Here is a 24134-nt window from a genome sequence, read left to right on the forward strand (position 1 = left end):
ATGAGGTAGTTGGCAGGTTACTTCACACAGCCTTTCTTTCGCCCCCACACACACACACACACACACACACACACACACACACACACACACACACTGAGCAACAGAACATAAGTGAGAGGGGGGAGGTTGGCGAGGTAGAGGAAGAGATGGTGAAGTAATGGAGGACTAAAGATAGAAAGAGAGAAATAGAAAATGAAAGAAAGAAAGATCCATTGTTGCATCATTTTTTGAATCTCCCAAGTGGTATTGCATTAAGGTACACTACACGGCCAGAAGTATGTTTAGTGAATTAGTGGATTCGGCTATTTCAGCCACACCTGTTACTGACAGGTGTATAAAATCGAGCACACAACCATGCGATCTCCAAACGTTGGCGTAGAAACATTGGCAGTAGAATGTGTTAGACAGAAGAGCTCAGGGACTTTCAACGTAGCACCGTCATAGGATGCCACCTTTCCAAGTCAGTTAAGGGCTGTTATTGTGAAGTGGAAACACTCAGCTCGCGAAGTGGTAGGCCACACAAGCTCGCAGAATTGGACTGCCGAGTGCTGTAACACGTAGTGCATAAAAATAGTCTGTCCTCGGTTGCAACACTCACTGCCGAGTTCCAAACTGCCTCTGGAAGCAACGTCAGCATAAGAACTCTTTGTCGGGAGCTTCATCAATTGGGTTTCCATGCCCGAGGAGGAATAATGGTCTGGGGCTGTTATTTATGGTTCGGACTAGGCCTCTTAGTTCCATTGAAGGGACATCTTAACGCTACAGCATACAATGACATTCTAGACCATTCTGTGATTCCAAATTTGTGACAACAGTTTGGGGAAGGCCCAACATCAGTGCCTGACCTCACTAATGCTCTTGTGGCTGAATGAAAGCAAGTCCATGCAGCAACGTTCCAACATCTAGTGGAAAGCCTTCCCAGAAGAGTGGAGGCTGTTATAGCAGCAAAGGGGGACCAACTCCATATAAATGCCAATGATTTTGGAATGAGATATTTGACGCCATGTAGTGTAAAGCTACTCTCAACAATATCCCCCTGGAACATAACCTCTCATTTCTCAGCTAAAAATCATCATATTCTCACAACCCAGAACAATGAATTTGCTTCCAACCTGGATTTCTCTATATGCTGTGTATTATACCAGACTAGCGTACAATTCAAACATTGCTTGCGGATGTCAGATGATATCCAGGCTGGTCCTATCCATGATTTTCCATAGAGGAGGAAAAGCAGGGAGTATGGCCCAGTGATGTGTACCTGCTTCGACAGCCCTGTACTGGGGGTTAGCCTGAATGATGTGTGTGTGTGTGTGTGTGTGGACCATATAAAAATGCTGCAGGCATTGGCATTGGGTATGCTGGGTCGTGGGGCCCTGTGACAGTGCACACACACACTGTGTTGCCCCCTCCCCATACACACACTGGGCACATCTGGGGCACGTGAGCAGACATCTGCCAGGGCCTCACCCGTAGGGGAATCCGGAATACTAATGACCTATCTCTGTGCCCGTCTCTGCTCCACTGCTTTACAAATGAGAGAGAGGGAGAACTGCCAACAGTATTAAAAAATAGATTTTCTTTGTAAGAAAACACTTTCCTTTAACGAGTCATAAAAATGTTTTGAAAGTACTTACATGGAAGGAGGCAGCAGGAAATGGTTCAAAATGTTTCGTTTGTGTGGCTTTTAGAAAGTAAGTATTTCCCTTGTAATCATTCCTGGACCATTCATTCATGAAGGTCATTCCTAATGACATATCGTTGTTGTTTCTACAGGTCCTGATAGAGGGGGGCTTTGGAGAAATCACCACAGAGATAGCCGAGGCCCATGAGTTCTACTATGCTGAGGACTACCACCAGCAGTACCTCAGCAAGAACCCCCGTGGATACTGTGGCCTCAGCGGCACTGGAGTCTCCTGTCCAATAGGACTCAAGAAATAACCACCTCTGTCCAATAGGGAATGACCACCAACCTATCCGATTGGCTAGTTTTGTTTGACAAGTCTAGTTTCTATGAATTGAAATGGAAGTTGCCTTCATTCCGATGCAGTAATGAAGCATATTCAGGGTTTATATACAAACAGTTCATATCTGAGTCTTATTTCAAATGCTTTGGTAATCAATCACTACAAACGTAAATGAAAGCACATTGTCTTGTTTCAATCAAATCACCCCCAGTATGTACCCCCAGTATATACAAGTATGTACCTCTGTATGTACCCCCAGTATGTACCAGTATGTACCCTGTTATGTACCAGTATGTACACCAGTGTATACACCCGTATGTACCAGTATGTACCGGTATGTACCAGTATGTACATCAGATTGAACTCTATGGGGTGTTGGTGGATTAAATTATTAAAATGCGTGTTGATGTTTGACTGGTTCCTTTGTGTGGTGATTGGCTGGTTCCTTTGTGTGGTGATTGGTTGGTTCCTTTGTCGAGTGTTTGGCTGGTTCCTTTGTGTGGTGATTGGCTGGTTCCTTTGTGTGGGGATTGGCTGGTTCCTTTGTGTGGTGATTGGCTGGTTCCTTTGTGGAGTGTTTGGCTGGTTCCTTTGTGTGGTGATTGGCTGGTTCCTTTGTGGGGTGATTGGCTGGTTCCTTTGTGTGGTGATTGGCTGGTTCCTTTGTATGGTGATTGCCTGGTTCCTTTGTGTGGGGATTGGCTGGTTCCTTTGTGTGGTGATTGGCTGGTTCCTTTGTGGAGTGTTTGGCTGGTTCCTTTGTGTGGTGATTGGCTGGTTCCTTTGTGGAGTGTTTGGCTGGTTCCTTTGTGTGGTGATTGGCTGGTTCCTTTGTGTGGTGATTGGCTGGTTCCTTTGTGGAGTTTTTTGTCTGGTTCCTTTGTATGGTGATTGGCTTGTTCCTTTGTGTGGTGATTGGCTGGTTCCTTTGTGTGGCGATTGGCTGGTTCCTTTGTGGAGTTTTTGGCTGGATCCTTTGTGTGGGGATTGTCTGGTTCCTTTGTATGGTGACTGGCTGGTTCCTTTGTAGGATGTTTGGCTGGTTCCTTTGTGGAGTGTTTGACTGGTTCCTTTGTGGGATGTTTGACTGGTTCCTTTGTAGGATGTTTGACTGGTTCCTTTGTAGGGTGTTTGACTGGTTCCTTTGTAGGATGTTTGACTGGTTCCTTTGTGGAGTGTTTGACTGGTTCCTTTGTGGGATGTTTGACTGGTTCCTTTGTGGGATGTTTGACTGGTTCCTTTGTAGGGTGTTTGACTGGTTCCTTTGTAGGATGTTTGACTGGTTCCTTTGTAGGGTGTTTGACTGGCTCCTTTGTAGGATGTTTGACTGGTTCCTTTGTGGAGTGTTTGACTGGTTCCTTTGTGGGATGTTTGACTGGTTCCTTTGTAGGGTGTTTGACTGGTTCCTTTGTATGATGTTTGACTGGTTCCTTTGTGGGATGTTTGGCTGGTTCCTTTGTAGGGTGTTTGACTGGTTCCTTTGTGGAGTGTTTGACGGGTTCCTTTGTGGGATGTTTGACTGGTTCCTTTGTGGGGATGTTTGACTGTATCCTTTGTGGGATGTTTGACTGGTTCCTTTGTGGAATGTTTGACTGGATCCTTTGTGGGGTGTTTGACTGGTTCCTTTGTGGGATGTTTGACTGGATCCTTTGGGATGTTTGACTGGATCCTTTGTGGGATGTTTGACTGGTTCCTTTGTGGGGATGTTTGACTGTATCCTTTGTGGGATGTTTGACTGGTTCCTTTGTGGAATGTTTGACTGGATCCTTTGTGGGATGTTTGACTGGTTCCTTTGTGGGGATGTTTGACTGGATCCTTTGGGATGTTTGACTGGTTCCTTTGTAGGATGTTTGACTGGTTCCTTTGTGGAGTGTTTGACTGGTTCCTTTGTGGGATGTTTGACTGGTTCCTTTGTGGGATGTTTGACTGGTTCCTTTGTAGGGTGTTTGACTGGTTCCTTTGTATGATGTTTGACTGGTTCCTTTGTGGGATGTTTGGCTGGTTCCTTTGTAGGGTGTTTGACTGGTTCCTTTGTGGAGTGTTTGACTGGTTCCTTTGTGGGATGTTTGACTGGTTCCTTTGTGGGATGTTTGACTGGTTCCTTTCTGGGGTGTTTGACTGGTTCCTTTGTGGAGTGTTTGACGGGTTCCTTTGTGGAGTGTTTGACGGGTTCCTTTGTGGGGTGTTTGACTGGTTCCTTTGTGGGGTGTTTGACTGGTTCCTTTGTGGGATGTTTGACTGGATCCTTTGGGATGTTTGACTGGATCCTTTGTGGGATGTTTGACTGGTTCCTTTGTGGGGATGTTTGACTGGATCCTTTGTGGGATGTTTGACTGGTTCCTTTGTGGAATGTTTGACTGGATCCTTTGTGGGATGTTTGACTGGTTCCTTTGTGGGGATGTTTGACTGGATCCTTTGGGATGTTTGACTGGTTCCTTTGTGGGGTGTTTGACTGGTTCCTTTGTGGGGTGTTTGACGGGTTCCTTTGTGGGGTGTTTGACTGGTTCCTTTGTGGGGTGTTTGACTGGTTCCTTTGTGGGATGTTTGACTGGATCCTTTGGGATGTTTGACTGGATCCTTTGTGGGATGTTTGACTGGTTCATTTGTGGGATGTTTGACTGGATCCTTTGTGGGATGTTTGACTGGTTCCTTTGTGGGGATGTTTGACTGGATCCTTTGGGATGTTTGACTGGTTCCTTTGTAGGGTGTTTGACTGGTTCCTTTGTGGGGTGTTTGACGGGTTCCTTTGTGGGGTGTTTGACTGGTTCCTTTGTGGGGTGTTTGACTGGTTCCTTTGTGGGATGTTTGACTGGATCCTTTGGGATGTTTGACTGGATCCTTTGTGGGATGTTTGACTGGTTCATTTGTGGGATGTTTGACTGGATCCTTTGTGGGATGTTTGACTGGTTCCTTTGTGGGGATGTTTGACTGGTTCCTTTGTGGGATGTTTGACTGGATCCTTTGTGGGGATGTTTGACTGGTTCATTTGTGGGATGTTTGACTGGATCCTTTGTGGGATGTTTGACTGGTTCCTTTGGGATGTTTGACTGGTTCCTTTGTGGGATGTTTGACTGGTTCCTTTGTGGGATGTTTGACTGGTTCATTTGTGGGATGTTTGACTGGATCCTTTGTGGGATGTTTGACTGGTTCCTTTGTGGGGATGTTTGACTGGTTCCTTTGTGGGATGTTTGACTGGATCCTTTGTGGGGATGTTTGACTGGTTCATTTGTGGGATGTTTGACTGGATCCTTTGTGGGATGTTTGACTGGTTCCTTTGTGGGATGTTTGACTGGTTCCTTTGTGCGATGTTTGATTGGTTCCTTTGTGGGATGTTTGACTGGTTCCTTTGGGATGTTTGACTGGTTCCTTTGTGGGATGTTTGACTGGATCCTTTGTGGGATGTTTGACTGGATCCTTTGTGGGGATGTTTCACTGGTTCATTTGTGGGATGTTTGACTGGATCCTTTGTGGGATGTTTGACTGGTTCCATTGTGGGATGTTTGACTGGATCCTTTGTGGGATGTTTGACTGGATCCTTTGTGGGGATGTTTGACTGGTTCCTTTGTGGGGTGTTTGACTGGTTCCTTTGTGGGATGTTTGACTGGATCCTTTGGGATGTTTGACTGGATCCTTTGTGGGATGTTTGACTGGTTCCTTTGTGGGGATGTTTGACTGGATCCTTTGTGGGATGTTTGACTGGTTCCTTTGTGGAATGTTTGACTGGATCCTTTGTGGGATGTTTGACTGGTTCCTTTGTGGGGATGTTTGACTGGATCCTTTGGGATGTTTGACTGGTTCCTTTGTGGGGTGTTTGACTGGTTCCTTTGTGGGGTGTTTGACGGGTTCCTTTGTGGGGTGTTTGACTGGTTCCTTTGTGGGGTGTTTGACTGGTTCCTTTGTGGGATGTTTGACTGGATCCTTTGGGATGTTTGACTGGTTCCTTTGTGGGATGTTTGACAGGTTCCTTTGTAGGGTGTTTGACTGGTTCCTTTGTAGGATGTTTGACTGGTTCCTTTGTGGGATGTTTGATTGGTTCCTTTGTGGGATGTTTGACTGGTTCCTTTGTGGGGATGTTTGACTGGTTCCTTTGTGGGATGTTTGACTGGATCCTTTGTGGGGATGTTTGACTGGTTCCTTTGTAGGATGTTTGACTGGTTCCTTTGTAGGGTGTTTGACTGGTTCCTTTGTAGGATGTTTGACTGGTTCCTTTGTGGAGTGTTTGACTGGTTCCTTTGTGGGATGTTTGACTGGTTCCTTTGTGGGATGTTTGACTGGTTCCTTTGTGGGATGTTTGACTGGTTCCTTTGTGGGATGTTTGATTGGTTCCTTTGTGGGATGTTTGACTGGTTCCTTTGGGATGTTTGACTGGTTCCTTTGTGGGATGTTTGACTGGATCCTTTGTGGGATGTTTGACTGGATCCTTTGTGGGGTGTTTGACTGGTTCCTTTGTGGGATGTTTGACTGGATCCTTTGGGATGTTTGACTGGATCCTTTGTGGGATGTTTGACTGGTTCCTTTGTGGGGATGTTTGACTGGATCCTTTGTGGGATGTTTGACTGGTTCCTTTGTGGAATGTTTGACTGGATCCTTTGTGGGGTGTTTGACTGGTTCCTTTGTGGGGTGTTTGACGGGTTCCTTTGTGGGGTGTTTGACTGGTTCCTTTGTGGGGTGTTTGACTGGTTCCTTTGTGGGATGTTTGACTGGATCCTTTGGGATGTTTGACTGGTTCCTTTGTGGGATGTTTGACTGGTTCCTTTGTAGGGTGTTTGACTGGTTCCTTTGTAGGATGTTTGACTGGTTCCTTTGTGGGATGTTTGACTGGATCCTTTGTGGGATGTTTGACTGGTTCCTTTGTGGGGATGTTTGACTGGATCCTTTGGGATGTTTGACTGGTTCCTTTGTGGAGTGTTTGACTGGTTCCTTTGTGGGGTGTTTGACGGGTTCCTTTGTGGGGTGTTTGACTGGTTCCTTTGTGGGATGTTTGACTGGATCCTTTGGGATGTTTGACTGGATCCTTTGTGGGATGTTTGACTGGTTCATTTGTGGGATGTTTGACTGGATCCTTTGTGGGATGTTTGACTGGTTCCTTTGTGGGATGTTTGACTGGATCCTTTGTGGGGATGTTTGACTGGTTCATTTGTGGGATGTTTGACTGGATCCTTTGTGGGATGTTTGACTGGTTCCTTTGTGGGATGTTTGACTGGTTCCTTTGTGGGATGTTTGATTGGTTCCTTTGTGGGATGTTTGACTGGTTCCTTTGTGGGGATGTTTGACTGGTTCCTTTGTGGGATGTTTGACTGGATCCTTTGTGGGGATGTTTGACTGGTTCCTTTGTAGGATGTTTGACTGGTTCCTTTGTAGGGTGTTTGACTGGTTCCTTTGTAGGATGTTTTACTGGTTCCTTTGTGGAGTGTTTGACTGGTTCCTTTGTGGGATGTTTGACTGGTTCCTTTGTGGGATGTTTGACTGGTTCCTTTGTAGGGTGTTTGACTGGTTCCTTTGTAGGATGTTTGACTGGTTCCTTTGTAGGGTGTTTGACTGGTTCCTTTGTGGGATGTTTGACTGGTTCCTTTGTAGGATGTTTGACTGGTTCCTTTGTGGGATGTTTGACTGGATCCTTTGGGATGTTTGACTGGTTCCTTTGTGGGATGTTTGACTGGTTCCTTTGTGGGATGTTTGACTGGTTCCTTTGTGGGATGTTTGACTGGTTCCTTTGTAGGATGTTTGACTGGTTCCTTTGGGATGTTTGACTGGTTCCTTTGTGGGATGTTTGACTGGATCCTTTGGGATGTTTGACTGGTTCCTTTGTGGGATGTTTGACTGGTTCCTTTGTAGGATGTTTAACTGGTTCCTTTGTAGGGTGTTTGACTGGTTCCTTTGTAGGATGTTTGACTGGTTCCTTTGTAGGATGTTTGACTGGTTCCTTTGTGGAGTGTTTGACTGGTTCCTTTGTGGGATGTTTGACTGGTTCCTTTGTGGGATGTTTGACTGGTTCCTTTGTAGGGTGTTTGACTGGTTCCTTTGTAGGATGTTTGACTGGTTCCTTTGTGGGGTGTTTGACTGGTTCCTTTGTGGGGTGTTTGACTGGTTCCTTTGTGGGATGTTTGACTGGATCCTTTGGGATGTTTGACTGGTTCCTTTGTGGGATGTTTGACTGGTTCCTTTGTAGGGTGTTTGACTGGTTCCTTTGTAGGATGTTTGACTGGTTCCTTTGTGGGATGTTTGACTGGATCCTTTGTGGGATGTTTGACTGGTTCCTTTGTGGGGATGTTTGACTGGATCCTTTGGGATGTTTGACTGGTTCCTTTGTGGAGTGTTTGACTGGTTCCTTTGTGGGGTGTTTGACGGGTTCCTTTGTGGGGTGTTTGACTGGTTCCTTTGTGGGATGTTTGACTGGATCCTTTGGGATGTTTGACTGGATCCTTTGTGGGATGTTTGACTGGTTCATTTGTGGGATGTTTGACTGGATCCTTTGTGGGATGTTTGACTGGTTCCTTTGTGGGATGTTTGACTGGATCCTTTGTGGGGATGTTTGACTGGTTCATTTGTGGGATGTTTGACTGGATCCTTTGTGGGATGTTTGACTGGTTCCTTTGTGGGATGTTTGACTGGTTCCTTTGTGGGATGTTGATTGGTTCCTTTGTGGGATGTTTGACTGGTTCCTTTGTGGGGATGTTTGACTGGTTCCTTTGTGGGATGTTTGACTGGATCCTTTGTGGGGATGTTTGACTGGTTCCTTTGTAGGATGTTTGACTGGTTCCTTTGTAGGGTGTTTGACTGGTTCCTTTGTAGGATGTTTTACTGGTTCCTTTGTGGAGTGTTTGACTGGTTCCTTTGTGGGATGTTTGACTGGTTCCTTTGTGGGATGTTTGACTGGTTCCTTTGTAGGGTGTTTGACTGGTTCCTTTGTAGGATGTTTGACTGGTTCCTTTGTAGGGTGTTTGACTGGTTCCTTTGTGGGATGTTTGACTGGTTCCTTTGTAGGATGTTTGACTGGTTCCTTTGTGGGATGTTTGACTGGATCCTTTGGGATGTTTGACTGGTTCCTTTGTGGGATGTTTGACTGGTTCCTTTGTGGGATGTTTGACTGGTTCCTTTGTGGGATGTTTGACTGGTTCCTTTGTAGGATGTTTGACTGGTTCCTTTGGGATGTTTGACTGGTTCCTTTGTGGGATGTTTGACTGGATCCTTTGGGATGTTTGACTGGTTCCTTTGTGGGATGTTTGACTGGTTCCTTTGTAGGATGTTTAACTGGTTCCTTTGTAGGGTGTTTGACTGGTTCCTTTGTAGGATGTTTGACTGGTTCCTTTGTAGGATGTTTGACTGGTTCCTTTGTGGAGTGTTTGACTGGTTCCTTTGTGGGATGTTTGACTGGTTCCTTTGTGGGATGTTTGACTGGTTCCTTTGTAGGGTGTTTGACTGGTTCCTTTGTAGGATGTTTGACTGGTTCCTTTGTGGGATGTTTGGCTGGTTCCTTTGTAGGGTGTTTGACTGGTTCCTTTGTGGAGTGTTTGACTGGTTCCTTTGTGGGATGTTTGACTGGTTCCTTTGTGGGATGTTTGACTGGTTCCTTTCTGGGGTGTTTGACTGGTTCCTTTGTGGAGTGTTTGACTGGTTCCTTTGTGGGATGTTTGACTGGATCCTTTGGGATGTTTGACTGGATCCTTTGTGGGATGTTTGACTGGTTCCTTTGTGGGATGTTTGACTGGATCCTTTGTGGGATGTTTGACTGGTTCCTTTGTGGGGATGTTTGACTGGATCCTTTGTGGGATGTTTGACTGGTTCCTTTGTGGGATGTTTGACTGGATCCTTTGTGGGATGTTTGACTGATTCCTTTGTGGGGATGTTTGACTGGATCCTTTGGGATGTTTGACTGGTTCCTTTGTGGAGTGTTTGACTGGTTCCTTTGTGGGGTGTTTGACGGGTTCCTTTGTGGGGTGTTTGACTGGTTCCTTTGTGGGGTGTTTGACTGGTTCCTTTGTGGGATGTTTGACTGGATCCTTTGTGGGATGTTTGACTGGTTCCTTTGTGGGATGTTTGACTGGTTCCTTTGTGGGATGTTTGATTGGTTCCTTTGTGGGATGTTTGATTGGTTCCTTTGTGGGATGTTTGACTGGTTCCTTTGTGGGATGTTTGACTGGTTCCTTTGTGGGATGTTTGATTGGTTCCTTTGTGGGATGTTTGACTGGTTCCTTTGTGGGGATGTTTGACTGGTTCCTTTGTGGGATGTTTGACTGGATCCTTTGTGGGGATGTTTGACTGGTTCCTTTGTAGGATGTTTGACTGGTTCCTTTGTAGGGTGTTTGACTGGTTCCTTTGTAGGATGTTTGACTGGTTCCTTTGTGGAGTGTTTGACTGGTTCCTTTGTGGGATGTTTGACTGGTTCCTTTGTGTTTGACTGGTTCCTTTGTAGGGTGTTTGACTGGTTCCTTTGTAGGATGTTTGACTGGTTCCTTTGTGGAGTGTTTGACTGGTTCCTTTGTGGGATGTTTGACTGGTTCCTTCGTGGGATGTTTGACTGGTTCCTTTGTAGGGTGTTTGACTGGTTCCTTTGTAGGATGTTTGACTGGTTCCTTTGTGGGATGTTTGGCTGGTTCCTTTGTAGGGTGTTTGACTGGTTCCTTTGTGGAGTGTTTGACTGGTTCCTTTGTGGGATGTTTGACTGGTTCCTTTGTGGGATGTTTGACTGGTTCCTTTCTGGGGTGTTTGACTGGTTCCTTTGTGGAGTGTTTGACGGGTTCCTTTGTGGAGTGTTTGATGGGTTTCTTTGTGGGGTGTTTGACTGGTTCCTTTGTGGGGTGTTTGACTGGTTCCTTTGTGGGATGTTTGACTGGATCCTTTGGGATGTTTAACTGGATCCTTTGTGGGATGTTTGACTGGTTCCTTTGTGGGATGTTTGACTGGATCCTTTGTGGGATGTTTGACTGGTTCCTTTGTGGGGATGTTTGACTGGATCCTTTGTGGGATGTTTGACTGGTTCCTTTGTGGGATGTTTGACTGGATCCTTTGTGGGATGTTTGACTGGTTCCTTTGTGGGGATGTTTGACTGGATCCTTTGGGATGTTTGACTGGTTCCTTTGTGGAGTGTTTGACGGGTTCCTTTGTGGGGTGTTTGACTGGTTCCTTTGTGGGGTGTTTGACTGGTTCCTTTGGGATGTTTAACTGGATCCTTTGTGGGATGTTTGACTGGTTCCTTTGTGGGATGTTTGACTGGATCCTTTGTGGGATGTTTGACTGGTTCCTTTGTGGGGATGTTTGACTGGATCCTTTGTGGGATGTTTGACTGGTTCCTTTGTGGGATGTTTGACTGGATCCTTTGTGGGATGTTTGACTGGTTCCTTTGTGGGGATGTTTGACTGGATCCTTTGGGATGTTTGACTGGTTCCTTTGTGGAGTGTTTGACGGGTTCCTTTGTGGGGTGTTTGACTGGTTCCTTTGTGGGGTGTTTGACTGGTTCCTTTGTGGGATGTTTGACTGGTTCCTTTGTGGGATGTTTGACTGGATCCTTTGTGGGATGTTTGACTGGTTCCTTTGTGGGGATGTTTGACTGGTTCCTTTGTGGGATGTTTGACTGGATCCTTTGTGGGGATGTTTGACTGGTTCCTTTGTAGGGTGTTTGACTGGTTCCTTTGTAGGATGTTTGACTGGTTCCTTTGTAGGGTGTTTGACTGGTTCCTTTGTGGGATGTTTGACTGGTTCCTTTGTAGGATGTTTGACTGGTTCCTTTGTGGGATGTTTGACTGGATCCTTTGGGATGTTTGACTGGTTCCTTTGTGGGATGTTTGACTGGTTCCTTTGTGGGATGTTTGACTGGTTCCTTTGTGGGATGTTTGACTGGTTCCTTTGTAGGATGTTTGACTGGTTCCTTTGGGATGTTTGACTGGTTCCTTTGTGGGATGTTTGACTGGATCCTTTGGGATGTTTGACTGGTTCCTTTGTGGGATGTTTGACTGGTTCCTTTGTAGGATGTTTAACTGGTTCCTTTGTAGGGTGTTTGACTGGTTCCTTTGTAGGATGTTTGACTGGTTCCTTTGTAGGATGTTTGACTGGTTCCTTTGTGGAGTGTTTGACTGGTTCCTTTGTGGGATGTTTGACTGGTTCCTTTGTGGGATGTTTGACTGGTTCCTTTGTAGGGTGTTTGACTGGTTCCTTTGTAGGATGTTTGACTGGTTCCTTTGTGGGATGTTTGGCTGGTTCCTTTGTAGGGTGTTTGACTGGTTCCTTTGTGGAGTGTTTGACTGGTTCCTTTGTGGGATGTTTGACTGGTTCCTTTGTGGGATGTTTGACTGGTTCCTTTCTGGGGTGTTTGACTGGTTCCTTTGTGGAGTGTTTGACTGGTTCCTTTGTGGGATGTTTGACTGGATCCTTTGGGATGTTTGACTGGATCCTTTGTGGGATGTTTGACTGGTTCCTTTGTGGGATGTTTGACTGGATCCTTTGTGGGATGTTTGACTGGTTCCTTTGTGGGGATGTTTGACTGGATCCTTTGTGGGATGTTTGACTGGTTCCTTTGTGGGATGTTTGACTGGATCCTTTGTGGGATGTTTGACTGATTCCTTTGTGGGGATGTTTGACTGGATCCTTTGGGATGTTTGACTGGTTCCTTTGTGGAGTGTTTGACTGGTTCCTTTGTGGGGTGTTTGACGGGTTCCTTTGTGGGGTGTTTGACTGGTTCCTTTGTGGGATGTTTGATTGGTTCCTTTGTGGGATGTTTGACTGGTTCCTTTGTGGGGATGTTTGACTGGTTCCTTTGTGGGATGTTTGACTGGATCCTTTGTGGGGATGTTTGACTGGTTCCTTTGTAGGATGTTTGACTGGTTCCTTTGTAGGGTGTTTGACTGGTTCCTTTGTAGGATGTTTGACTGGTTCCTTTGTGGAGTGTTTGACTGGTTCCTTTGTGGGATGTTTGACTGGTTCCTTCGTGGGATGTTTGACTGGTTCCTTTGTGGGATGTTTGATTGGTTCCTTTGTGGGATGTTTGATTGGTTCCTTTGTGGGATGTTTGACTGGTTCCTTTGTGGGATGTTTGACTGGTTCCTTTGTGGGATGTTTGATTGGTTCCTTTGTGGGATGTTTGACTGGTTCCTTTGTGGGGATGTTTGACTGGTTCCTTTGTGGGATGTTTGACTGGATCCTTTGTGGGGATGTTTGACTGGTTCCTTTGTAGGATGTTTGACTGGTTCCTTTGTAGGGTGTTTGACTGGTTCCTTTGTAGGATGTTTGACTGGTTCCTTTGTGGAGTGTTTGACTGGTTCCTTTGTGGGATGTTTGACTGGTTCCTTCGTGGGATGTTTGACTGGTTCCTTTGTAGGGTGTTTGACTGGTTCCTTTGTAGGATGTTTGACTGGTTCCTTTGTGGGATGTTTGGCTGGTTCCTTTGTAGGGTGTTTGACTGGTTCCTTTGTGGAGTGTTTGACTGGTTCCTTTGTGGGATGTTTGACTGGTTCCTTTCTGGGGTGTTTGACTGGTTCCTTTGTGGAGTGTTTGACGGGTTCCTTTGTGGAGTGTTTGATGGGTTCCTTTGTGGGGTGTTTGACTGGTTCCTTTGTGGGGTGTTTGACTGGTTCCTTTGTGGGATGTTTGACTGGATCCTTTGGGATGTTTAACTGGATCCTTTGTGGGATGTTTGACTGGTTCCTTTGTGGGATGTTTGACTGGATCCTTTGTGGGATGTTTGACTGGTTCCTTTGTGGGGATGTTTGACTGGATCCTTTGTGGGATGTTTGACTGGTTCCTTTGTGGGATGTTTGACTGGATCCTTTGGGATGTTTGACTGGTTCCTTTGTGGAGTGTTTGACGGGTTCCTTTGTGGGGTGTTTGACTGGTTCCTTTGTGGGGTGTTTGACTGGTTCCTTTGGGATGTTTAACTGGATCCTTTGTGGGATGTTTGACTGGTTCCTTTGTGGGATGTTTGACTGGATCCTTTGTGGGATGTTTGACTGGTTCCTTTGTGGGGATGTTTGACTGGATCCTTTGTGGGATGTTTGACTGGTTCCTTTGTGGGATGTTTGACTGGATCCTTTGTGGGATGTTTGACTGGTTCCTTTGTGGGGATGTTTGACTGGATCCTTTGGGATGTTTGACTGGTTCCTTTGTGGAGTGTTTGACGGGTTCCTTTGTGGGGTGTTTGACTGGTTCCTTTGTGGGGTGTTTGACTGGTTCCTTTGTGGGATGTTTGACTGGTTCCTTTGTGGGATGTTTGACTGGATCCTTTGTGGGATGTTTGACTGGTTCCTTTGTGGGGATGTTTGACTGGTTCCTTTGTGGGATGTTTGACTGGATCCTTTGTGGGGATGTTTGACTGGTTCATTTGTGGGATGTTTGACTGGTTCCTTTGTGGGATGTTTGACTGGTTCCTTTGTAGGGTGTTTGACTGGTTCCTTTGTAGGATGTTTGACTGGTTCCTTTGTGGGATGTTTGGCTGGTTCCTTTGTAGGGTGTTTGACTGGTTCCTTTGTGGAGTGTTTGACTGGTTCCTTTGTGGGATGTTTGACTGGTTCCTTTGTGGGATGTTTGACTGGTTCCTTTCTGGGGTGTTTGACTGGTTCCTTTGTGGAGTGTTTGACGGGTTCCTTTGTGGAGTGTTTGACGGGTTCCTTTGTGGGGTGTTTGACTGGTTCCTTTGTGGGGTGTTTGACTGGTTCCTTTGTGGGATGTTTGACTAGATCCTTTGGGATGTTTGACTGGATCCTTTGTGGGATGTTTGACTGGTTCCTTTGTGGGATGTTTGACTGGATGCTTTGTGGGATGTTTGACTGGTTCCTTTGTGGGGATGTTTGACGGGTTCCTTTGTGGGGTGTTTGACTGGTTCCTTTGTGGGATGTTTGACTGGATCCTTTGGGATGTTTGACTGGATCCTTTGTGGGATGTTTGACTGGTTCATTTGTGGGATGTTTGACTGGATCCTTTGTGGGATGTTTGACTGGTTCCTTTGTGGGATGTTTGACTGGTTCCTTTGTGGGGATGTTTGACTGGTTCATTTGTGGGATGTTTGACTGGATCCTTTGTGGGATGTTTGACTGGTTCCTTTGTGGGATGTTTGACTGGTTCCTTTGTGGGATGTTTGATTGGTTCCTTTGTGGGATGTTTGACTGGTTCCTTTGTGGGGATGTTTGACTGGTTCCTTTGTGGGATGTTTGACTGGATCCTTTGTGGGGATGTTTGACTGGTTCCTTTGTAGGATGTTTGACTGGTTCCTTTGTAGGGTGTTTGACTGGTTCCTTTGTAGGATGTTTTACTGGTTCCTTTGTGGAGTGTTTGACTGGTTCCTTTGTGGGATGTTTGACTGGTTCCTTTGTGGGATGTTTGACTGGTTCCTTTGTAGGGTGTTTGACTGGTTCCTTTGTAGGATGTTTGACTGGTTCCTTTGTAGGGTGTTTGACTGGTTCCTTTGTGGGATGTTTGACTGGTTCCTTTGTAGGATGTTTGACTGGTTCCTTTGTGGGATGTTTGACTGGATCCTTTGGGATGTTTGACTGGTTCCTTTGTGGGATGTTTGACTGGTTCCTTTGTGGGATGTTTGACTGGTTCCTTTGTGGGATGTTTGACTGGTTCCTTTGTAGGATGTTTGACTGGTTCCTTTGGGATGTTTGACTGGTTCCTTTGTGGGATGTTTGACTGGATCCTTTGGGATGTTTGACTGGTTCCTTTGTGGGATGTTTGACTGGTTCCTTTGTAGGATGTTTAACTGGTTCCTTTGTAGGGTGTTTGACTGGTTCCTTTGTAGGATGTTTGACTGGTTCCTTTGTAGGATGTTTGACTGGTTCCTTTGTGGAGTGTTTGACTGGTTCCTTTGTGGGATGTTTGACTGGTTCCTTTGTGGGATGTTTGACTGGTTCCTTTGTAGGGTGTTTGACTGGTTCCTTTGTAGGATGTTTGACTGGTTCCTTTGTGGGATGTTTGGCTGGTTCCTTTGTAGGGTGTTTGACTGGTTCCTTTGTGGAGTGTTTGGCTGGTTCCTTTGTGGGATGTTTGACTGGTTCCTTTGTGGGATGTTTGACTGGTTCCTTTCTGGGGTGTTTGACTGGTTCCTTTGTGGAGTGTTTGACTGGTTCCTTTGTGGGATGTTTGACTGGATCCTTTGGGATGTTTGACTGGATCCTTTGTGGGATGTTTGACTGTTTCCTTTGTGGGATGTTTGACTGGATCCTTTGTGGGATGTTTGACTGGTTCCTTTGTGGGGATGTTTGACTGATTCCTTTGTGGGGATGTTTGACTGGATCCTTTGGGATGTTTGACTGGTTCCTTTGTGGAGTGTTTGACTGGTTCCTTTGTGGGGTGTTTGACGGGTTCCTTTGTGGGGTGTTTGACTGGTTCCTTTGTGGGGTGTTTGACTGGTTCCTTTGTGGGATGTTTGACTGGATCCTTTGTGGGATGTTTGACTGGTTCCTTTGTGGGATGTTTGACTGGTTCCTTTGTGGGATGTTTGATTGGTTCCTTTGTGGGATGTTTGACTGGTTCCTTTGTGGGATGTTTGACTGGTTCCTTTGTGGGATGTTTGATTGGTTCCTTTGTGGGATGTTTGACTGGTTCCTTTGTGGGGATGTTTGACTGGTTCCTTTGTGGGATGTTTGACTGGATCCTTTGTGGGGATGTTTGACTGGTTCCTTTGTAGGATGTTTGACTGGTTCCTTTGTAGGGTGTTTGACTGGTTCCTTTGTAGGATGTTTGACTGGTTCCTTTGTGGAGTGTTTGACTGGTTCCTTTGTGGGATGTTTGACTGGTTCCTTCGTGGGATGTTTGACTGGTTCCTTTGTAGGGTGTTTGACTGGTTCCTTTGTAGGATGTTTGACTGGTTCCTTTGTGGGATGTTTGGCTGGTTCCTTTGTAGGGTGTTTGACTGGTTCCTTTGTGGAGTGTTTGACTGGTTCCTTTGTGGGATGTTTGACTGGTTCCTTTGTGGGATGTTTGACTGGTTCCTTTCTGGGGTGTTTGACTGGTTCCTTTGTGGAGTGTTTGACGGGTTCCTTTGTGGAGTGTTTGATGGGTTCCTTTGTGGGGTGTTTGACTGGTTCCTTTGTGGGGTGTTTGACTGGTTCCTTTGTGGGATGTTTGACTGGATCCTTTGGGATGTTTGACTGGATCCTTTGTGGGATGTTTGACTGGTTCCTTTGTGGGATGTTTGACTGGATCCTTTGTGGGATGTTTGACTGGTTCCTTTGTGGGGATGTTTGACTGGATCCTTTGTGGGATGTTTGACTGGTTCCTTTGTGGGATGTTTGACTGGATCCTTTGTGGGATGTTTGACTGGTTCCTTTGTGGGGATGTTTGACTGGATCCTTTGGGATGTTTGACTGGTTCCTTTGTGGAGTGTTTGACGGGTTCCTTTGTGGGGTGTTTGACTGGTTCCTTTGTGGGGTGTTTGACTGGTTCCTTTGTGGGATGTTTGACTGGTTCCTTTGTGGGATGTTTGACTGGATCCTTTGTGGGATGTTTGACTGGTTCCTTTGTGGGGATGTTTGACTGGTTCCTTTGTGGGATGTTTGACTGGATCCTTTGTGGGGATGTTTGACTGGTTCATTTGTGGGATGTTTGACTGGTTCCTTTGTGGGATGTTTGACTGGTTCCTTTGTAGGGTGTTTGACTGGTTCCTTTGTAGGATGTTTGACTGGTTCCTTTGTGGGATGTTTGGCTGGTTCCTTTGTAGGGTGTTTGACTGGTTCCTTTGTGGAGTGTTTGACTGGTTCCTTTGTGGGATGTTTGACTGGTTCCTTTGTGGGATGTTTGACTGGTTCCTTTCTGGGGTGTTTGACTGGTTCCTTTGTGGAGTGTTTGACGGGTTCCTTTGTGGAGTGTTTGACGGGTTCCTTTGTGGGGTGTTTGACTGGTTCCTTTATGGGGTGTTTGACTGGTTCCTTTGTGGGATGTTTGACTAGATCCTTTGGGATGTTTGACTGGATCCTTTGTGGGATGTTTGACTGGTTCCTTTGTGGGATGTTTGACTGGATGCTTTGTGGGATGTTTGACTGGTTCCTTTGTGGGGATGTTTGACTGGTTCCTTTGTGGGGTGTTTGACGGGTTCCTTTGTGGGGTGTTTGACTGGTTCCTTTGTGGGATGTTTGACTGGATCCTTTGGGATGTTTGACTGGATCCTTTGTGGGATGTTTGACTGGTTCCTTTGTAGGATGTTTTACTGGTTCCTTTGTGGGATGTTTGACTGGATCCTTTGGGATGTTTGACTGGTTCCTTTGTGGGATGTTTGACTGGTTCCTTTGTGGGATGTTTGACTGGTTCCTTTGTGGGATGTTTGACTGGTTCCTTTGTGGGATGTTTGACTGGTTCCTTTTGGATGTTTGACTGGTTCCTTTGGGATGTTTGACTGGTTCCTTTGGGATGTTTGACTGGATCCTTTGTGAGATGTTTGACTGGTTCCTTTGTGGGATGTTTGACTGGATCCTTTGGGATGTTTGACTGGTTCCTTTGTGGGATGTTTGACTGGTTCCTTTGTGGGATGTTTGACTGGATCCTTTGGGATGTTTGACTGGTTCCTTTGTGGAATGTTTGACTGGTTCCTTTGTGGGATGTTTGACTGGATCCTTTGGGATGTTTGACTGGTTCCTTTGTGGGGTGTTTGGCTGGTTCCTTTGTGGGGTGTTTGGCCTGTGTTAGGTGACCTCCTTTCCGTGACCCCCCCTCCCCCACACACTTCTTGTTGGCAGAGAGAATATTTTACAGGAATAAAATCCCTAGATTAAAAACGTTAGCTGACATGGGCTAGTTGATCTGGACATTTCTGACAAGTTATAAATAGCTGTCTCAGGTCTGTAATGACTGACATGACAAGAGGAACTGATGATGCACTACCGATTTTAGAAATGTCAACTTGTGCCTTCTACTACTACGACTTTCAAGAGTAAGTTTAAAGCCGGACTGTTCCCCACAGTTTGGGAAGCACTGTTCTAATCGATGATCAAAAACATTGGGCTTTAACATATATTTTTGTATGTGGTTTCTACACCTACTACAGGTCTACATTATGAATATGAAATAGTTTCCTATTGAAATGGCATATCTCTCTCTCTTTCTCATTTTCACACACTCACCAGTTCCTACACACATCTATTCATCTTTCCATCTGTCCTGTAGTCTACCTATCTGCCCAACGCTGCCAGCCAGCCCATCCACACAAACACTAACTACTCTCTCTCTTCTGTCCCACAGTGTCAGCGCATATTCAATCTCTTGAATTAAAGAGCTGACTGACAACCGACACAAAGGAACAAGAGTCTTTATGCTGAACTCTCATCAATACTACCATGCCTTGCAGGAGATGACTCCTTTGGCGTAGTCCTCCTTGGTTCTCTTCACTAACGAGCAGCGTGCCAATACACTGTGTGATCATGTCCATTTGCAATGGGCTGCTGCTAGAACAGAGCTATTAGAGAAACTATTGTTGCCAACAATCCAAGGAAATGGGCTGAATTGTTCTTCAGTAGTTTACAACAGCTGATAGAGGAACCTCCAGTTAGTTGTGGGGTTTGGGAGGGTGAGTTGCAGTTCTACAATAAGCATGGTTTTTGGTTGGGTTTTGATGTACTCTATTTAAGGAGGAGTGTCAGTGATGGTTCTGCTGGATGGATGGATGGATGGATGAACGAACAGACAGAGGGATATGTGACGTTTTTCAGTTTCAGTAAGCAGCTGAAGGCCCAGCCAGCTGGGCTAATCTCCAGACCCAGACCAGGTGGCTCCTGCACCACGCTCCTCTCCCTCAGCTGCCACAAATCTGCCACCGCAGCCTGGGCAAGGCTTGCCTGGCTCTGGGGCCCAGGATACAGGACCAGAAACTGGCAGAGCACTGGAGCATGGTAACAGCACACACACACAAACAGGCATACACACAGATGGTTGCACTGAAAACAGAGCTACACAGCATGCTATCAAGTACAGGTAATGCTGGGAAGGCCATTGTTTTGACTACCATGGCTATGCCTCCATCCACAGGACACAAGTGGTCACTGAGTTGTTTGATGAGCATAAAACCGATGTGAATTATATGGCAGTTACAGTTGAAGTCGGAAGTTTACATACACTTAGGTTTGAGTCATTAAAACTAATTTTTCAGTCACTCCACAAATTTCTTGTCAACAAACTATACTTTTGAGAAGTCTGTTAGGACATCTACTTTGTGCATGACACAAGTAATTTTTCGAACAATTGTTTACAGACATATTATTTCACTCATAATTCACTGTATCACAATTCCAGTGGGTCAGAAGTGTACATACACTAAGTTGACTGTACCTTTAAACAGCTTGGAAAATTTCAGAAAATATGTGTTATGGCTTTAGAAGCTTCTGATAGGCTAATTGACATCATTTGAGTCAATTGGAGGTGTACCTGTGGATGTATTTCAAGGCCTACCTTCAAACTCAGTGCCTCTTTGCTTGACATCATGGGAAAATCAAAAGAAATCAGCCAAGACCTCGGAAAAAAATTGGAGACCTCCATAAGTCCGGTTCAATTTCCAAACGCCTGAAGGTACCACGTTCATCTGTACAAACAATAGTACGCAAGTATAAACACCATGGGACCACACAGCTGTCATACCGCTCAGGAAGGAGACGCGTTCTGTCTCCTAGAGATGAACATACTTTGGTGCGAAAAATGCAAATCAATCCCAGAACAACAGCAAAGGACCTTGTCAAGATGCTGGAGGAAACGGGTACAAAAGTATCTATATCCACAGTAAAACGAGTCCTATAGTGACAGAACCTGAAAGGCCGCTCAGCAAGGAAGAAGCCACTGCTCCAAAACCGCCATAAAAAAAGCCAGACTATGGTTTGCAACTGCACATGAGGACAAAGATCGTACTTTTTGGAGAAATGTCCTCTGGTCTGATGAAACAAAAATAGAACTGTTTGGCAATAATGACCATTGTTATGTTTGGAGGGAAAAGGGGGAGGGGGGCAAGCCGAAGAACACCATCCCAACCGTGAAGCACGGGGGTGGCAGCATCATGTTGTGGGGGTGCTTTGCTGCAGGAGGGACTGGTGCACTTCACAAAATAGATGGCATCATGAGGGAGGAAAATTATGTGGATATATTGAAGCAACATCTCAAGACATCAGTCAGGAAAGCTTGGTTGCAAATGGGTATTCCAAATGTACAATGACCCCAAGCATACTTCCAAAGTTGTGGCAAAATGGCTTAAGGACAACAAAGTGAAGGTATTGGAGTGGCCATCACAAAGCCCTGACCTCAATCCTATAGAAAATTTGTGGGCAGAACTGAAAAAGCGTGTGCGAGCAAGGAGGCCTACAAACCTGACACCAGCTCTGTCAGGAGGAATGGACCAAAATTCACCCAACTTATCGTGGGAAGCTTGTGGAAGGCTACCTGAAACATTTAACCCAGGTTAAACAATTTAAAGGCAATGCTACCAAATACTAATTTATTGTATGTAAACTTCTGACCCACTGGGAATGTGATGAAAGAAATAAAAGCTGAAAGAAATCATTCTCTCTACTATTATTCTGACATTTCACATTCTTAAAATGAAGTGGTGATCCTAACTGACCTAAGACAGGGAATATTTACTAGGAATAAATGTCAGGAATTGTGAAAAACTGAATTGAAATGTATTTGGCTAAGGTGTATGTAAACTTCCCACTTCAACTGTACCTGTATGTATGCACATACAATCAGTCACACAGCACCGCCCGCCAAAACAACCATTTATACGCACACACACATTTACCAAAATATGATGCAACATCTTAACAAAACATATTTCTACACTTGAGCAATGGAACAGCTAGAGCTCGTCTGAAATGATTATATTGTACAGTGGTTCACTATCTGTCGTAAATCAAATCGAATTGTATTAGTCACATACGCTGAAAACAACCGGTGTAGACCTTACAGTGAACTGCTTACTTATAAGCCCCTAACCAACAATGCAGTTGAAATACGGATTATGCGGATAAGAAAAAGAAATACAAGTAACAATTCATTAAAGAGCAGCAGTAAAATAACAAAAGCGAGACTATATACAGGGGGTCAATGTGCGGGGGCACCGGTTAGTTGAGATAATATGTACATATTAGGTAGAGTTATTAAAGTGACTATGCACAGATGATAACCACAGAGAGTAGCAGCGGTGTAAACGAGGGGGAGAAGGGGTGGGGGCAATGCAAATAGTCTGGGTAGCCATTTGATTAGGTGTTCACGAGTCTTATGACTTGGGGGTAGAAGCTGTTAAGAAGCCTCTTGAACCTAGACTTGGCGTTCCGATACCGCTTGCTGTGCGGTAACAGAGTGAACAGTCTATGACTAGGGTGGCTGGAGTCTTTGACAATTTTTTGGGCCTTCCTCTGACACCGCCTGGTATAGAGGTCCTTGGATGGCAGGAAGCTTGGCCCCAGTGATGTACTGGGCCGTTCACACTACCCGCTGTAGTGCCTTGCGGTCGGAGGCAGAGCAGTTGCCATACCAGGCAGTGATGCAACCAGTCAGGATCCTCTCGATGTTGCAGCTGTAGAACCTTCTGAGGATCTGAGGACCCATGCCATAATAGCACTATAGTGGGGTTTCAATATTATCTACATGAAAACAGGCAGTCATAGACTAACTATTTCATGGTGGCATTTCACTTCATGATGATATGATAATTCCTTTTAATAACGCCTATAAAATCTAATCTCAGTTGCTTAAACTTGGCCCTAAAACTGTCAGCCTATAAAATGGTAAGGTATTTACTGCCCCCCAGTGGTCCATGCATATATTGCAACTTGATTTATTTCTACTGCTGTGAATTTTTATTACGCAATGAAATAGAAGGGGGTGAGTGCTATGGCTGTACTACAATGTATGTTTAAGGGTTAGGGTTAGTTACACTAACCCTAACTCTTAGACTGGTAATACAATGCACCTACAACTATAGCACTAATTCTAACCCTAGACTGGTACTTACAGCAGTAACACTAACCCACACTCGACTAATCTTAACCCTACAAGAAAAAATATTTTACTTTCCAACCCTGGTGAATGTTTTATGTTTTGCAATATTGATATCACTGTTGTGACCATGAGCAGGCATTCTTCTCACCCTATAGTTCAAGCCTGTGGCTTCTAAATGTCTCCTCTAGAGGACAGTACACCACACCTTACTGAGCTGATGTCCAAGAAGTTATACTGTCATTGTGAATAGAGATAGTCAAAGACTTTATTTGCAGACACAGTAAGACTGAACCATGTTTTACAGGGTTCTTTTCTGCTTATGCATTCACCATTTCGACACAAAACCCACCACTGGTGTGCATGGCCAAAGAGATCTATTTTCATGTCATCTGTCCAAAGCACCTGTTCCAATTTAAGGGCCAATTCCGTTTAGCAGACTCCAGGCGTTTACATTTGTTGGATGACATGAAAATATATCTCTTTGGCCACATACACCAGTGGTGGGTTTGGTGTCGAAATGGTGAATGCATAAGCAGAAAAGAACCCTGTAAAACATGGTTCAGTCTTACTGTGTCTGCAAATAAAGTCTTTGACTATCTCTATTCACAGTGACAGTATAATAATGAGAACGTATGAGCAGAAAAGAACCGAGTACCTACTGTAAAACACAGTGGTTGATCTTTGATGTTATGGAGCTATTTGGCTTCCACTGGTCCTGGGACCCTTGTTAATTAAGTTCAATGTCATGAACTTTACCAAGGACCAGGACATTTTAGCCAAAACCTGGTTGCCTTTGTCAGGAGGCTGAAAGTTGGCCGCAAGTGGATCTTCCAGCAAGACAATAACCCCAAGCACACATCAAAATCCACAAAGAAATTATTAATTGGCCACAAAAGCAACTTTTTGAAATGGGCATATCAGTCTCCGGACTTGAAACCCATTGAAAACCTGTGGTTTGAATTGAGAGGGCAGTCCATAAGTGCACACAAAGGATATCAATGATCTGTAAGGATTCTGGAGGAATGGTCTAAGATCCCTCCTTGCCTGGAAACCCGACGTTGAATTGCATTGAATTATACATCGGGCAGAAATGAACATGAACAGATATTCATCAGGAAATTTTCCTCTCACAGCCAGAATGCTGAATAAAATGATATTTCAACATACTTTACCTGCTTGTCCATGTGGTTGGTCATTTTGACGGTAGGAATGTGAACTGGTAAAGTACGTTAAAATATCATTTTATTCAACATTCTGGCTTGTAGAGGT

The 24134-nt window shown here is 45.1% G+C and overlaps 2 protein-coding genes across 2 annotated transcripts in view; one reads left to right on the forward strand and one right to left on the reverse strand.

The window, feature by feature from the left end:
* The window catches only part of LOC115107799 (mitochondrial peptide methionine sulfoxide reductase-like), a 96866-nt gene extending 94501 nt beyond the window's left edge, over window positions 1-2365 (forward strand). Inside the window, exon 6 of the mRNA XM_029631449.2 lies at window positions 1774-2365. Within this exon, the coding sequence (XP_029487309.2) occupies window positions 1774-1938 (165 nt within the window). The 3' untranslated portion in view covers window positions 1939-2365. The remainder of the gene's footprint in view (window positions 1-1773) is intronic.
* Window positions 2348-24061, reverse strand: LOC135564234 (cell surface glycoprotein 1-like). The gene is made up of 9 exons (XM_065008485.1): window positions 24038-24061; window positions 19583-19723; window positions 13118-13531; window positions 12749-13067; window positions 11892-12244; window positions 8808-8967; window positions 7762-8066; window positions 7288-7581; window positions 2348-2914 (listed from the first exon to the last, which is right to left on the reverse strand). Exons 1-9 carry the CDS (start codon window positions 24059-24061, stop codon window positions 2348-2350), a joined length of 2577 nt encoding a protein of 858 aa, XP_064864557.1.
* Window positions 24062-24134: the final 73 nt, after the last annotated feature.

Source organism: Oncorhynchus nerka, linkage group LG24 (genome assembly GCF_034236695.1).
Source record: "Oncorhynchus nerka isolate Pitt River linkage group LG24, Oner_Uvic_2.0, whole genome shotgun sequence".
In the NCBI taxonomy this organism is placed as follows: Eukaryota; Metazoa; Chordata; class Actinopteri; order Salmoniformes; family Salmonidae; genus Oncorhynchus; species Oncorhynchus nerka.